We start from the raw sequence: 13,069 nt of genomic DNA, 5'->3' as shown, positions 1-13,069 counted from the left end.
GCTGAAGTTTGAACTAAATGATCTTCGTGCTCTGCGAATCTGAGATTCTGTGCTTCCAAACTCCTCCTACTTTGGGATTCTGTTTAACATCAGGCACCTTCATGTGGTGGCTGAGTTACTTTGCAGCCCAGATTTGATTTTATGTTTTGGATCATTTTTAATGTACTCAAAGAGCAATTATCACTATGCAACAAGAGGCAATTGCAGGAGCAATTACATCAAGGATAACATATGGCAGCTATAGAAACAATGGAAAGTTATTGCAGAGTGATAAGCAGAGCAGATGGAAAAGTGTTGTTATAACCTTGACAGTTGACCCTGGGGCTTCTAGATATGTTATATAGTTATATGCAAGGAAGCAAAGAACATCTGGGCAAAAAGAGAGCACTTTTGAGTTTTATGTTGGCATTGTTACATGATTCAGAAACTAATAAAAGGGAAGCGTGAATCGTCTCAGTCATTCAGCCAAGAGTTAAGGTGAAACTATAAGAGAAAAGTGACTTTCTTATCCCCTCAAAATTGGGGTACTCCATCTAGCTAGTCATAGATATATGCTCTTATCCTGACCGCCTCCCAACCAGATTCCCCACTAAAGTGCTCCCCAGTCTGGAGCTAGCTTACTTGTCCAGATTCATCTCTCACCCTCTCCCTGACCTTGCCAATTCTCTGGCCTCACACTCACTGTTTTTTTCACTCCATGAAAAACCCCACGGCTCCTTCAGGTCCAGTTCAAATGTCATTTTCTCTGTGAAAACTTCCACAATGCTCTCAAGTAGACCTCTGTGCTACCCCCTCCAAATTCCCACAGCACTGACAAATAGAAATGGCAAGCAATAGGATATATTGGAGTATGTGAAGAAGCCATTTGGTGTAAACCTAATTCGGCCTTTGTTTTTTCCGAAAGAGCCTGACGTGGCCATTGAGCAGGCATTATACATCTGCTTTAAACATTTACTATGGCAAGAACAAATGCCCTTAAGATAAAGGTGCAACTTCCCCCCATATTGGCATTTCCTTAAGGATAAGCATCTTTCCTTAGGCTAGGAACTGATTGCTGCACTCACCTTTGATCACCTAGCTCACCTGTGACCACCCAGCTCGAGACAACAGACCTGCCACCCTGCTGTGTCCACCAAGACAACAGACCTACCCGCTGTGTCTATCAATCGCTGTGCCGACAGAGCAGTCTCGTGACTATTGTAAAAGGGACATTTCGATCACATGTGAAGCATCCTCTTTGGGGGTATATAACCACTCTGTACACCCCACTTCTTGGGTGCCCTTTCTTCCTTGGGAAGAAAGGCCCCAGGCCATGGTCCTCACATGTTAGCTCAGAATAAACTCACCCAAATTTTCACTTATAGAATGATATGGATTATTTTTGTCGACAGGACTTATTTATGCTCAGGTGATAGCACTGATGGCCATCTGATTCATGTTGTGATTACTGTCTGTCCGTCTCTGTCTACCCCAATCACTCCACTAGCCTATAAGACCCTTGAGGACAGGGACCATGCCTTGTTCATCATAATAGACTCCAAGCACACAGTTGCATGCCTGACTTTTAGAAAGTCTATTGAGTTAAACGCTAGGTGGCAACTAATCAGTAGATGAATTTATTGTCATGGAAGAATGAGTCCTAGGATGCCAACCCATGTAATAAAGTTTATTTTATCAGGGATTTTTCAGTGGCCTCACCTTAAACCCAAAGAATTAACTCCAATGCTAAGAATTTCAAGCACTCCGATAGGCCAATAATGGAGTTTTTAGAAGAGGTAGAATATTACTCTGATTCTTATGTTTTACCTAAAAATATTAAGCTCTTTTCAATGCCAGGCACAGAACTAGAGCTTTACATACTTAATGCCATTTAATCTTCAAAGAACCCTATGAGGTATTACGATTCCCATTTTCAGATAGAATAGTTGAGATGAAGTAGATAAGTTCCTCTCTGCAGGCCATGGGGTTAGTAAGTGGCATGGCTGGGATTTGAACCCAAGGCCTAAAACCTACACCTAAAACCTAAATCCTGAACTTGAACTTCTCACCACCATGCTATGCTCCACATAGTTATAAGGCCAAACCTGGTATCTGAACTGTGGGTCATAGTCTTTAATGTTTTTCTTCACCTCTTATTACTTTTAATTTACTGTTAATTTTACCCACGTAAACTCTTTCACTTAGATATTTCATAATTCTACCTGGAAGAACCTGACCCCCTTTACTAACACTTATTATTAACATTTTAAGGACTCACTTTATCCCTCCATTTTAGAGATAAGAAAACACAGAGCAGTTATGTAACTTGGCCAAAGTCACATAGCTAATAAGGATGAGAGCCCAGAGCAAACCCAAAGCCATTTGACTCTCGCACCTAAGTGCCATCATACACTTCCTTAGAGCTCCCTGTGTCATTTGAAAATCCACATGTCAAGGTGTCTGGTGCTGTAACCTACCCAGTCAATCCCTGAGTCAGTCCAATTGCAGCGACCAAAATCACATATGAATGTAAATGCCTTCTTTTTGAAGAAAACAAAATCCACAGTTTTTTTATATATAAAAAGGTACTGAGATCTATGTCAAGCTGTAATTCTACCTCATCTGCTTCCTGTAGGTGGTCTCAGTTCTGCTTTTATCACTAACTGCTATTGTCCTACATTAGACTCAACTTAATCCTTTTAGAAAAACACAGGTAAATAATCTCAAACCCATAATCATTTGCCTGGTTGGTCAGATTGTTTTCTCATTTTACCAAGAGATAATTGCCCACCATCATAGAAGTTCTACATATGAGATCTTTTTATTTTTCTGCTTTTTGGTGAGGAAGATTGGCCCTGCCCTGACATCTGTTGCCAATCTTCCTCTTTTTTGTTTTTCTCCCCAAAGCCCCAGTACATAGTTGTACATACTAGCTGTATGTCCTTCTAGTTCTTCTATGTGGGATGCCGCCACAGCCTGGCTTGATGAGCGGTGTGTAGGTCTATACCCAGGATCCAAATCTGTGAACCCCAGGCCGCTAGCAGAGTGGGCAAACTTAACAACTATGCCACTGGGCTGGCCCCCACATATGAGATCTAATACAGTAATAAGCACTAACATTTACTGAGTCTTTATATCATATGCCAGACAATGCGCTGAACTTCTTCCCACAGATCCCTTATTTACATTGTCTTTTTATTAGCCCTGTTTTATAGGTGAGGAACTATGCCCTGGGAAGCTGAGACCCTTGCCCCAGGACCCATGGCTGGATCCAGATTTATCTGATTCCCGAGCCTAGATTCAACCGGTCAATTATTCTTAGTCTCTGCTGCCACTATTCTAGTCTCTTTTTTTACCCCTATCATTAAGGAAAGTTAATTTTTTTAGAAAAATAATTTTAAAAAAAGTGAATAGAATACCTGATAAGGCCCAGGTCATCTCCATTCAAATCCACCATTTTCAAGACTATCATTTCCTTGTCTGTATTTGAAGAATACCTAGCCAACAAAACAAAGAAACTTAGTCAGTTCTGTGTTAGAGCCCAGCCCTCGTGTATGACAAACAGCAGAAGCTGGTACAAAAACACCTCTCAGTAAGTGAGACTTCCTGACATAATGTACTCCTGTGAGCTGCATCCAGGACCTCATGCCTCAGCTAAAGAAATGGTTTGCAACTGTGATCAGAGTGAGGGGCATTCGGTCAGCTAACTGGAGATGAAATGGACATTTTTTTATGTAATATAAGCAATGTTATATAAAATATGTGTATTTCCTACTAAAAGGATTTGACTTTGAAATTTCTACTCATATCAAATTTTAATGGAATTTCTTAATAGCAGGGAATATGCAAAATCAAAATCATTCATGACCTGCAACTTTAAGTGTCCTTTTATATCCTTTCAAGGGAAATCAGAATATGTTTTCTAAAAATCAACTCCTTTGAGATCTATTGAAAAATATGCAGACAAATGTAAAATGTCAAGTGGTCAAATTGAAACTGAGTATTATTTTACTCTGCCATAGCAGCCAAGTACTTCTCTTTTGTTGCAAACCCGATTCATCACTTAAAATCATCATCATCATCATCATCATCTTTCTTAGTTATTCCATTCACTTATGCTAGTTTTATTTCTTGCTCTTCATTCCAGTTTCTTTATTCTTTCATCTCCTCTCTCTTGCCACATTCCCCTAGACTAAGAAGATTTCTTCTGAATAACATAATACTGAGAGCGATGCAGTAATTTAACAAAGACATGTTATGCACATTTTTATTTCCATTTTACAGATGAAGAAGCTGAGCGCCAATATATTAAGATAAGTAAATCACTAAAGGTCACACAACCAGGAAGGGATCAAGCTAAGATGAGACCACAGTTGTGCCTGATTCCAAAGCCCAGACTCCTTCAGACCTTCCCCTCCACTCCCACAGCCAGCAAAGTGGGGAGATTCATGCACACGTCAGTGTGTGTTTCTACAGTCACTTTTTATTTCTACTCGTCTTAGATCATAAACGTTTGTAAATTGTTTTAGCTTTAATACTCTTTAGGATCCCATCATATTCATCCAGTAACTATCCTGTTCTTAGATTTTGTTGCTGTTTCCCAAAGGAAACACACAATTTCATTTTGATGATTCCCCCCTCACCTTGCTCTCTCAGACTGGGGATTCTGAAGGTAAGAGTAAGGGCTTCGGTTGATCTGCGCACCATCCACATTTCCTTTGTTGATCAAGATTCTGCCTCGTTTCATATTTGTGTGTGCTATCTCAATGCTCTGCAGGTCAAAAAAAAACAGAGTTGTAAATTTAGAAATCCTGATGGAGATAATGACTTAATATAAACAGAAGAGCCCTGTGGACAATTTCCTTTGTCTCCAACCTGTCCCCCCAGGGGATGAAAGCTGGAGAACCATACAGCTGGAGTCATTCTGGAGGTAAACAGACAGGGGCTTCAGGGTAGAGATAGAAGAAGTGCTGTGTATAGGGAAGCACGCTGCTTATCAGCACCTGAGCCTCTCGGGCCTGCTGAGTCAGGCACCATCTGCCATCTCAGATGACCCAAATGGGAGAATTGACTCCTACAACACTGGACAAGATTTGTTAACATGTAGGTATTCCACCCTCCCTACCCTCTCCATCCCTCCTCCCTCTAAGGCAGAATTTTTCAAACTTTTTTGACTGAGAACCACAGTAAGCAGTACATTTTTCATCATAACTTAATATACGTCAACATATGAATCCTAAAACAAAAGTTCACAAAACAAACTACATCCTTATTATGGGTTATGCACTATGATAATTTCCAATCTATTCTATTTCAGTTCTTTTTTAAATGCTTATTGCAACCCGTGAAATTGGTTTCATAAAGCTAGTCGTAGATTGCTATCCAGTTTGAAAAACATTGTTGTAAAGACATTCCTGCATTTGCTGGTTGGATCCCCGGATTTGGGGGGTGACTTTATAAGGAAAAGTAGACACAGACTAAACCCAAAAGGTAAAGGAAAGACGAAAACATTAGCAAGGATCCTATGTGAGAAAATATTAAGCTGGAAGGCAGGGGAGCAAGGAGTAAAAGCTACTCAAGCAGGAATGGGAGAAGATTGAGGGTATCCGTTCAGAGCACCTTGTTGGTCTAGAGCTGCCGCAGAGACATGAAGATGTGCGTGCACAAATCTCATCCCCTCTGATGCTCTTTGGGAAATACAAGGAAAGATTGGGAATAATTGTAATTACTTTTGATTCCATGACGGGTTCTTTTTCGTGTGACTTTGTGCAGAGAACAGATCACGTAGGGTCCTATATAATTTATAAGGGTTATGTACAAAACGTTTTCTGTCTCTTTAGACCACTGCCTGAGGCTTACTGCCACAGAACTCTCCTCTCCCAATCAATCAGTACCTCAGGCTTAACAGCCCACAGCTCAGGACCAGAAGCTACAAGGGAGTCAGGCAGGGGAAAGAGAGCTAAGTGCTAAGACTGTGCTCAGATCAAGATCCAGTAGAGACTCTCTCCGTATAACACCAAACCACTCCTAAAACCCTGTGAGCACCAGTGAAGAACAGCTCCCTTCTGGGGCTCTTTGCCTACCTGCACGATGCCACTGACTATGTACTCAAAAGTTCGATTAGTATATCCTTCGCTGGCAATCACAAATAGAGTGTACTGGAAATATCCGGCTGGCCCCGAGTGTGTGTGAGTGCCACTCAGGATGACATTATCTTTTCTGTATAGGGAGCCATATTTCATCTGCAGTCTGTTCAGGACCTTCAAAAAAGAAAAAAAAAACACACACACACACTGAAGTAAGAAGAGAGATAACATAGACAGGAGCCTAGCATGAGAAAAGGCTCTGATAAGTCCAAACATATCAGTCACATCCCTGTCAAGTGGCCCTTCACTCCATGCCTGAGTATATCATCGTAGTAACAACAACAATAATTTCAATAGCTAACATTTTATAGATTCCTGTTATGTGCAAGCACAATACTAGGTTTTACATACACTATGTCATTTAAAAAGCTTTATAACAACCCCAAACGTAGGTATTTTTAACCCTATCTTTTAGCTGAGAACATTGAAGTATACAGAAATTAAGTAATTTACCCCCTGGTCTAATAAATAGCAGAACCAGAAGCCAGATCCAAGTCTGTCTAACTGTAGAACCAGTACTCTTACCTATGCATCATTCAACACATAGTATATTAGAACATCCAGGCACTGTTCTAAGCGCTAGGAATACGTGAGTTTCCTACTCTGAAGAAGTTTTTATTCTGAAGTAAAAAAGATAATAAACAAACCAATAAATATTTCATATTATATCATATGGTGATAAATGCTATGAAGAAAAATATTGCTGAGTAAGGAAAAAGAGAGTGATGGGTGTTAATGAGGAAAGATCTTTCCAAAGAGCTTACCTTTCATCAGAGGTTCAAATGAAGAGAGCAAAGTGGTCATGCAATACCTGGAGGAAAAGCATCCTGGGCACAGTGAACAGACAGTGCAAAGGCCTCTTTACTGCCTCCCTTCTCACGACAAAGAACTCAATATTCCCTGACACAGACCACTACACTTATTGGTCTGGAGGAAGCCAGCCACAATGATCTAAGGACACCCTGGCAGAGAGTGCAGAGAGGCTCACGTGGAAAAGAACCATGTTGTCAGCACTAACTTGCTAGCCACGTAGGTGAGCAACCTCAGAAGCAGATCCGCCAGCCTCAGCCAAGCCTTCAAACAACTGTAGCCCCAGCCAACATCTGAGCTCGACCTCATGTCACAGAAGTGATGGTATGTGACTTCTGTTCTAACCTAAGTCAGAATCACCTAACCCAGCCACTCTAAAATTCCTGACCCACTGAGCGATAACATGTGATTGTTGCTGCTTTAAGCCACTGAGTTTTCCAGATCACTTGTTGTACAGCAGTAGACAACGAACGCAAAGAGACTCAGTAAATGCTCATTGAATTAATCAATCAATGAACATCCAAATCCACGTTTAGTGTCTTTGTATGGTGCATATACATCAAGAAAAAAACAGAGAAAATCAGTGATGTTGCCGAGTATTATTTCAGAATATGCTTTAACCAGCTGCAGCCTGAAGTTTGATATTATTGTGACTTCTTTGTAAAAGGTATTTTGACTTTTTTACATCAGAAATCATTAAAATGATCCAGCAAAAGTGTCAAACCCACAGCAACCTTTCTCAATGTCATATTCTGTCACCTAATACCAGGGACAATGATGAAAACTCATTTATGGCAAAGATGGCAAATACTGCTTATCCCATGCACTCAGTCCTATTTATTGGGGGTTGCTGCCAGCAGGAATGTGTTGAGAATGTTTCTGAATCCAAATCTAGGCTTAGCAAAAAAGAGTGCCTTTTTTGATTAGCAATGCTATCTACCTTGATTATGGCACAGGCCACGGTATGCTGATAAACTGTCTCTCTAAAGAAGAAAAGCAGAGCCCTCATTTGTATTGTTTGACAATTTCTGTGATGTAAATACTCCCACCATAGTCAATTTCAAGCTACCAAAAGTTTAACAACGAGCTCACAAAGTTCCTGAGTATTTAACAATCAGCTCTCATGAGCTGGTGCAAGCCAGTTCCAGCACACCACTGGTACATAAGGGAGTAACAGCAACTTACATGCTATATACTTAGCATACATAAAGACATCCATTCAACCTCTTCTATTTTAGGTGAAGAGCTCTATCACACTTATTCTAGTCACGTGGTCATTGAATCAGGAAGATCTTACAAATGATCTTGCCTCATTAACCTCTCCATGTCCCAAATACTGATTGCTAGGTTACCTTGTCCACATGAGCAATCCTGTGATACCAGGCAAATGTGGAAAGGAAATATGATATAGCCAGACTAACACCCCTCTGACAAAGTAGCTCACATTCCCCATCCCAGTAAGTTTCCATGTTCCTTCTGTTTGATCCTGACTCCAGTCCCAACTCTCCATCACTCTTATGTATTCTTCCACACAGTAACTACCACACTCATGATAAAGAAATATTTGTAGGGAGAAGGGGGAACAATCAATGAAGGGACACCATGAAAGCTTAACTAATGTCAAAGGCTAATACTCCTACATTTCTGTAATCAAGACAATAAGGTAGTAAAAAAAAAAAAAAAAAAAAAAAAAAGAATTGCCAGTAAACCTAAAAGCTCCCCTAATCTTACCTGTTTTTTACTTCTAAAGAACTAAAATGTCAGGATTCTAGAATTAAGTGCAGTTCTTCAGATTTATTCAAGAATCAAGCTCTTAAAAAGATAAAAATTATGAATCTTGAATTGTAAAACAAAAGAAACAGACTACAATCCTCAACAAAATATTGGCAAACCAAATACAGCAATACATTAAAAAGATCATACACCATGATCAAGTAGGGTTCATACCAGGGACACAGAGACGGTTCAACATCCACAAATCAATCAATGTGATACACCACAGTAACAAAATGAGGAACAAAAAACACATGATAATCTCAATAGACACAGCAAAAGCATTTGCCAAGATCCAACATCCATTCATGATAAAAACTCTCAATAAAACGGGTATATAAGGAAAGTACCTCAACATGATAAAGGCCATACATGACAAACCCACAGCCAACATCATACTCAATGGGGAAAAACTGAAAGCCATCCCTCTGAGAAGAGGAACAAGACTAGGGTGCCCACTCTCACCACTCTTATTCAACATAGTACTGGAGGGTTTGGCCAGAGCAATTAGGCAAGAAAAAGAAATAAAAGGAATCAAAATAGGCAGTGAAGAAGCGAAACTCTCACTGCTTGCAGATGACATGATTTTAAATATAGAAAACCCTAAAGAATCCATCAGAAAACTATTAGAAATAACCAAAAACTACAGCAAAGTTGCAGAGTACAAAATCAACTTACAAAAATCAGTGACATTGCTATACTTCAATAATGAACTAACAAAACAAGATCTCAAGAATACAATTCCATTTACCATCATAACAAAAAGAACAAAATATCTAGGAATAAATTTAACCAAGGAGGTGAAGGACCTATACAAGGAAAACTATAAGACATTACTGAAAGAAATCGATAATGACATAAAGAAATGGAAAGATATACCATGCATGTGGATTGGAAGAATAAATATAGTTAAAATGTCCATACTACTCAAAGCTATCTACAGATTCAATGCAATCCCACTCAGAATCCCAATGACATTCTTCACAGAAATAGAACAAATAACGTTAAAATTCCTATGGGGCAGCAAAAGACCCTGAATAGCCAAAGCAATCCTGAGAAACAAGAACAAAGCTGGTGGCATCATGATCTCTGACTTCAAAATATATTATGAAGCCATAGTAATCAAAACAACATGGTACCAGTATAAAAACAGGCACACAGATCAATGGAACAGAATTGAAAACCCAGAAATAAAACCACACATCTACAGACAGCTAATCTTCAACAAAGGAGCCAAGAACATACAACGGAAAAAGGAAACCCTCTTCAATAAATGGTGCTGGGAACACTGGACAGCCACGTGCAAAAGAATGAAAGTAGACCACTATCTGTCTCCATACACAAAAATAGACTGAAAATGGACCAAAGACTTGAAGGTAAAACCTGAAACCATAAAAGTTCTGGAAGAAAATATAGGCAGTACACTCTTTGACATCAGCCTTAAAAGGATCTTTTTGAATACCATGTGTACTCTGACAAGGATAATAAAAGAAAAAATAAACAAGTGGAACTTCATCAGACTAAAGAGCTTCTGGAAGGCAAAGGAAACCAGGATCAAAACAAAACAACAATGCACAAACTGGGAGAAAATATTTGCAAATCATATATCCGACAAGGGGTTAATCTCCATGATATATAAAGAATGCAAACAACTGAACTACAAAAAACAATCCAATCAAAAAATGGGCAGACGATATGAACAGACATTTTTCCAAAGAAGATACACAGACGGCGAACAGGCACATGAAAAGATGCTCAACGTCACTAATCATCAGGGAAGTGCAAATCAAAACTACACTTAGATATCACCTTATGCCAATTAGGATGGCTATAATCACCAAGCCAAGAAATAACAAATGTTGGAGAGGTTGTGGAGAAAAGGGGACCCTCATACATTGCTGGTGAGAGTGCAAACTGGCGCAGCCACTATGGAAAACAGTATGGAGATTTCTGAAAAAATTAAAAATAGAAATACCATATGACCCAGCTATTCCACTACTGGGGATTTATCCAAAGAACTTGAAATCAACAATACAAAGAAACTTATACACACCTACATTCATTGCAGGATTATTCACAATAGCCAAGACATGGAAGCAACCCAAGTGCCCACCAACTGATTATTGGATAAAGAAGATGTGGCATCACACACACACACACACACACACACACACACACACACACAAACACAATGGAATACTACTCAGTCATAAAAAAGACAAAATCATCCTATTCGCAACCATGTGGATGGGATACCTTGAGGGTATTATGTTAAGTGAAATAAGCCAGACAGAGAGAAACAAACACTATATGATTTTACTTATTTGTGAAACATAAACTCATGGACAAAGAGAACAGTTCAGTGATTACTAAAGGTGGAGAAGGGGTGGGTTGGGCACAAGGGGTGAAGGGGCACATTTATATGGTGTCTGACAAATAATAATGTACAACTGAAATTTCCCAATGTTATAAACTCTTATGACCACAATATAAAAAAGAAAGAAAGAAAGAAAAAGACTACAAACAGCTCACAGAAATCTTATCCTAAATCTTTGATATTAAGTCAAACACATGAGATTTCTGGGGAAAAGAAATTAAAAACTCAATCATCTAATAACAATGCCTGCAAATAGACATTACAAATAGTGTGTTTCCTACTTCATGAAAGGAGAGGTATTTTAACAAAAAGCAAAGAAGTTATGTTAATGTCTATAGCTCACTTCTTTGTCTTCAGTTTCCATTCTATTTCCTATTACTGACACTCTTGGGAATACCACATAGAAAGAGTTAGAAACTCATTCTGTTTTCCTGCCCTGCCTCAGTGCTCAGAGATCTTCCTTAATCTTCATTCCATGCTGGAAATTTCATCAATCTTAAAGCTGAGCCTGAGAACTTGCCTAAAACTAGGTGTTATAAATAAGCTTAGTGGCACTTGTGTAGCCACGTTTATTTTTCACACTTTCCCTTGTGTTAACTTGGGATAACTAAGTGGGTACATTTAAAGGCCTTCCCACAGGGTCTCAGATTGCATGGAAAAGTAAAAATTGGAAGAGATGGTTAAATGTTGCCCACTATTGACTTGATGGTGTCTATAACCCAACACATTAAACCCCTCTCCCCTCCACACCGCACCCCCAAAGTCTACTTTTTGACTCTCCTATTTCTGCTAATGACCCCATGATTTCCCAGTCAGAATCACCTTTGATTCCTCAGAAAAACGGTATAGTGTGGTGGTAATGAATGTGGGCTTTGGCACCAAGATGCCTATGTTTGAATCCCAGTTCCGACAGTACCTAGTTGTATAACCTTGAACAAGTTTCTTAATCCTCTGCAACTCAGTTTCCCAATCCGTCAAATGACATAATAATAGTACCTTTCTCATACAGTTGTTTGGAAGATCAAATTAATTAATATTTATGAAGCACTAAGAACAGGCCCTGACTCATCATGGGAACTATGTTAAGTGTTAGCTTTTATGTCTATTCATCCACAAATCTCATTAGCACTTAATTTTACCTATTACCACCATGTAGTCTCACTGCCACCCCATTGGTTTAAGACTTTTGTGCCAGCCTCACTCGATACAAGGGAAGTTGCCAGGCAGAATTAAAATCCTTCCTGCAACCCTAGTTTCCCTTTCTAGTTCTCTCAGCCTTCCAACACCTTGTAAAATTCCCCTGTATTAAATCCCCTCTGTTTGAAAGGCATAGTATGATTACTGTTTTCCTAACTGGACCCTCACCAATAAAGCCTTGACATTCATTTAAATAATCTGCCAATTTTGTGTCCTCACCTCTAGTTCTAGTCTTTTTCAATCCACCTCAAACATCTCTGATTAATCACCCTAAAGCAAAATTGTGTTTGCATCACTCCTCCACCCAAAATTTTTCTAAGAATCCCCATCACTCACAGAATTAAAAACAACCTGGCATCACAGGAACTCTACAATTACAACCAATATACCTTCCAATACATCTCCAATTACATGCCTACATGTGTCCTAATAGAACTAATCTCTGTTCCTTCAAAGAAGACTCTACATTCCCCTCTTGTGCTTCCATGTGTTCATGCTGTCCCCTCCATTTGAGAGCTTTCCTTCCCCATGTTAACCATTTAAAATCCTGCCCATTCAAGTGTCACTTTCACTTTGAAATTTTTCCCCTAATTTCCTTTTCCTGAATCCCCATGTGGTGCTGGTAAAATACTGTATGTCCACAAATTCTTTGATACTCCTGCCTTCAAAAACAGGTGAAACTTAACTTTCCTACTCCTGAGTAGGAACTGGACTTAGTGACTTGCTTCCAGTGAATAGAACAGTGTGAAATTGACAGTGTGCAACTTCTGAGCCAGGGTTATAAAAA

The 13,069-nt window shown here is 39.3% G+C and overlaps 1 protein-coding gene across 2 annotated transcripts in view; it reads right to left on the bottom strand.

Moving 5' to 3' along the window:
• Positions 1–13,069, bottom strand: part of LOC103549842 (putative neutral ceramidase C) — a 113,282-nt gene that overhangs the window by 69,558 nt on the left and 30,655 nt on the right. For both annotated transcript variants that reach the window (XM_070562379.1, XM_070562368.1), the window contains 3 exons: positions 6,063–6,239; positions 4,623–4,750; positions 3,399–3,476 (listed from right to left, as the gene is read on the bottom strand). In XM_070562379.1, coding sequence (XP_070418480.1) covers positions 3,399–3,476; positions 4,623–4,750; positions 6,063–6,239 — 383 coding nt within the window. The remainder of the gene's footprint in view (positions 1–3,398; positions 3,477–4,622; positions 4,751–6,062; positions 6,240–13,069) is intronic.

The sequence above is a fragment of the Equus przewalskii genome, chromosome 1 (genome assembly GCF_037783145.1).
Source record: "Equus przewalskii isolate Varuska chromosome 1, EquPr2, whole genome shotgun sequence".
Taxonomy (NCBI): Eukaryota; Metazoa; Chordata; class Mammalia; order Perissodactyla; family Equidae; genus Equus; species Equus przewalskii.
This window is presented reverse-complemented; position numbering and strand designations above follow the sequence as displayed.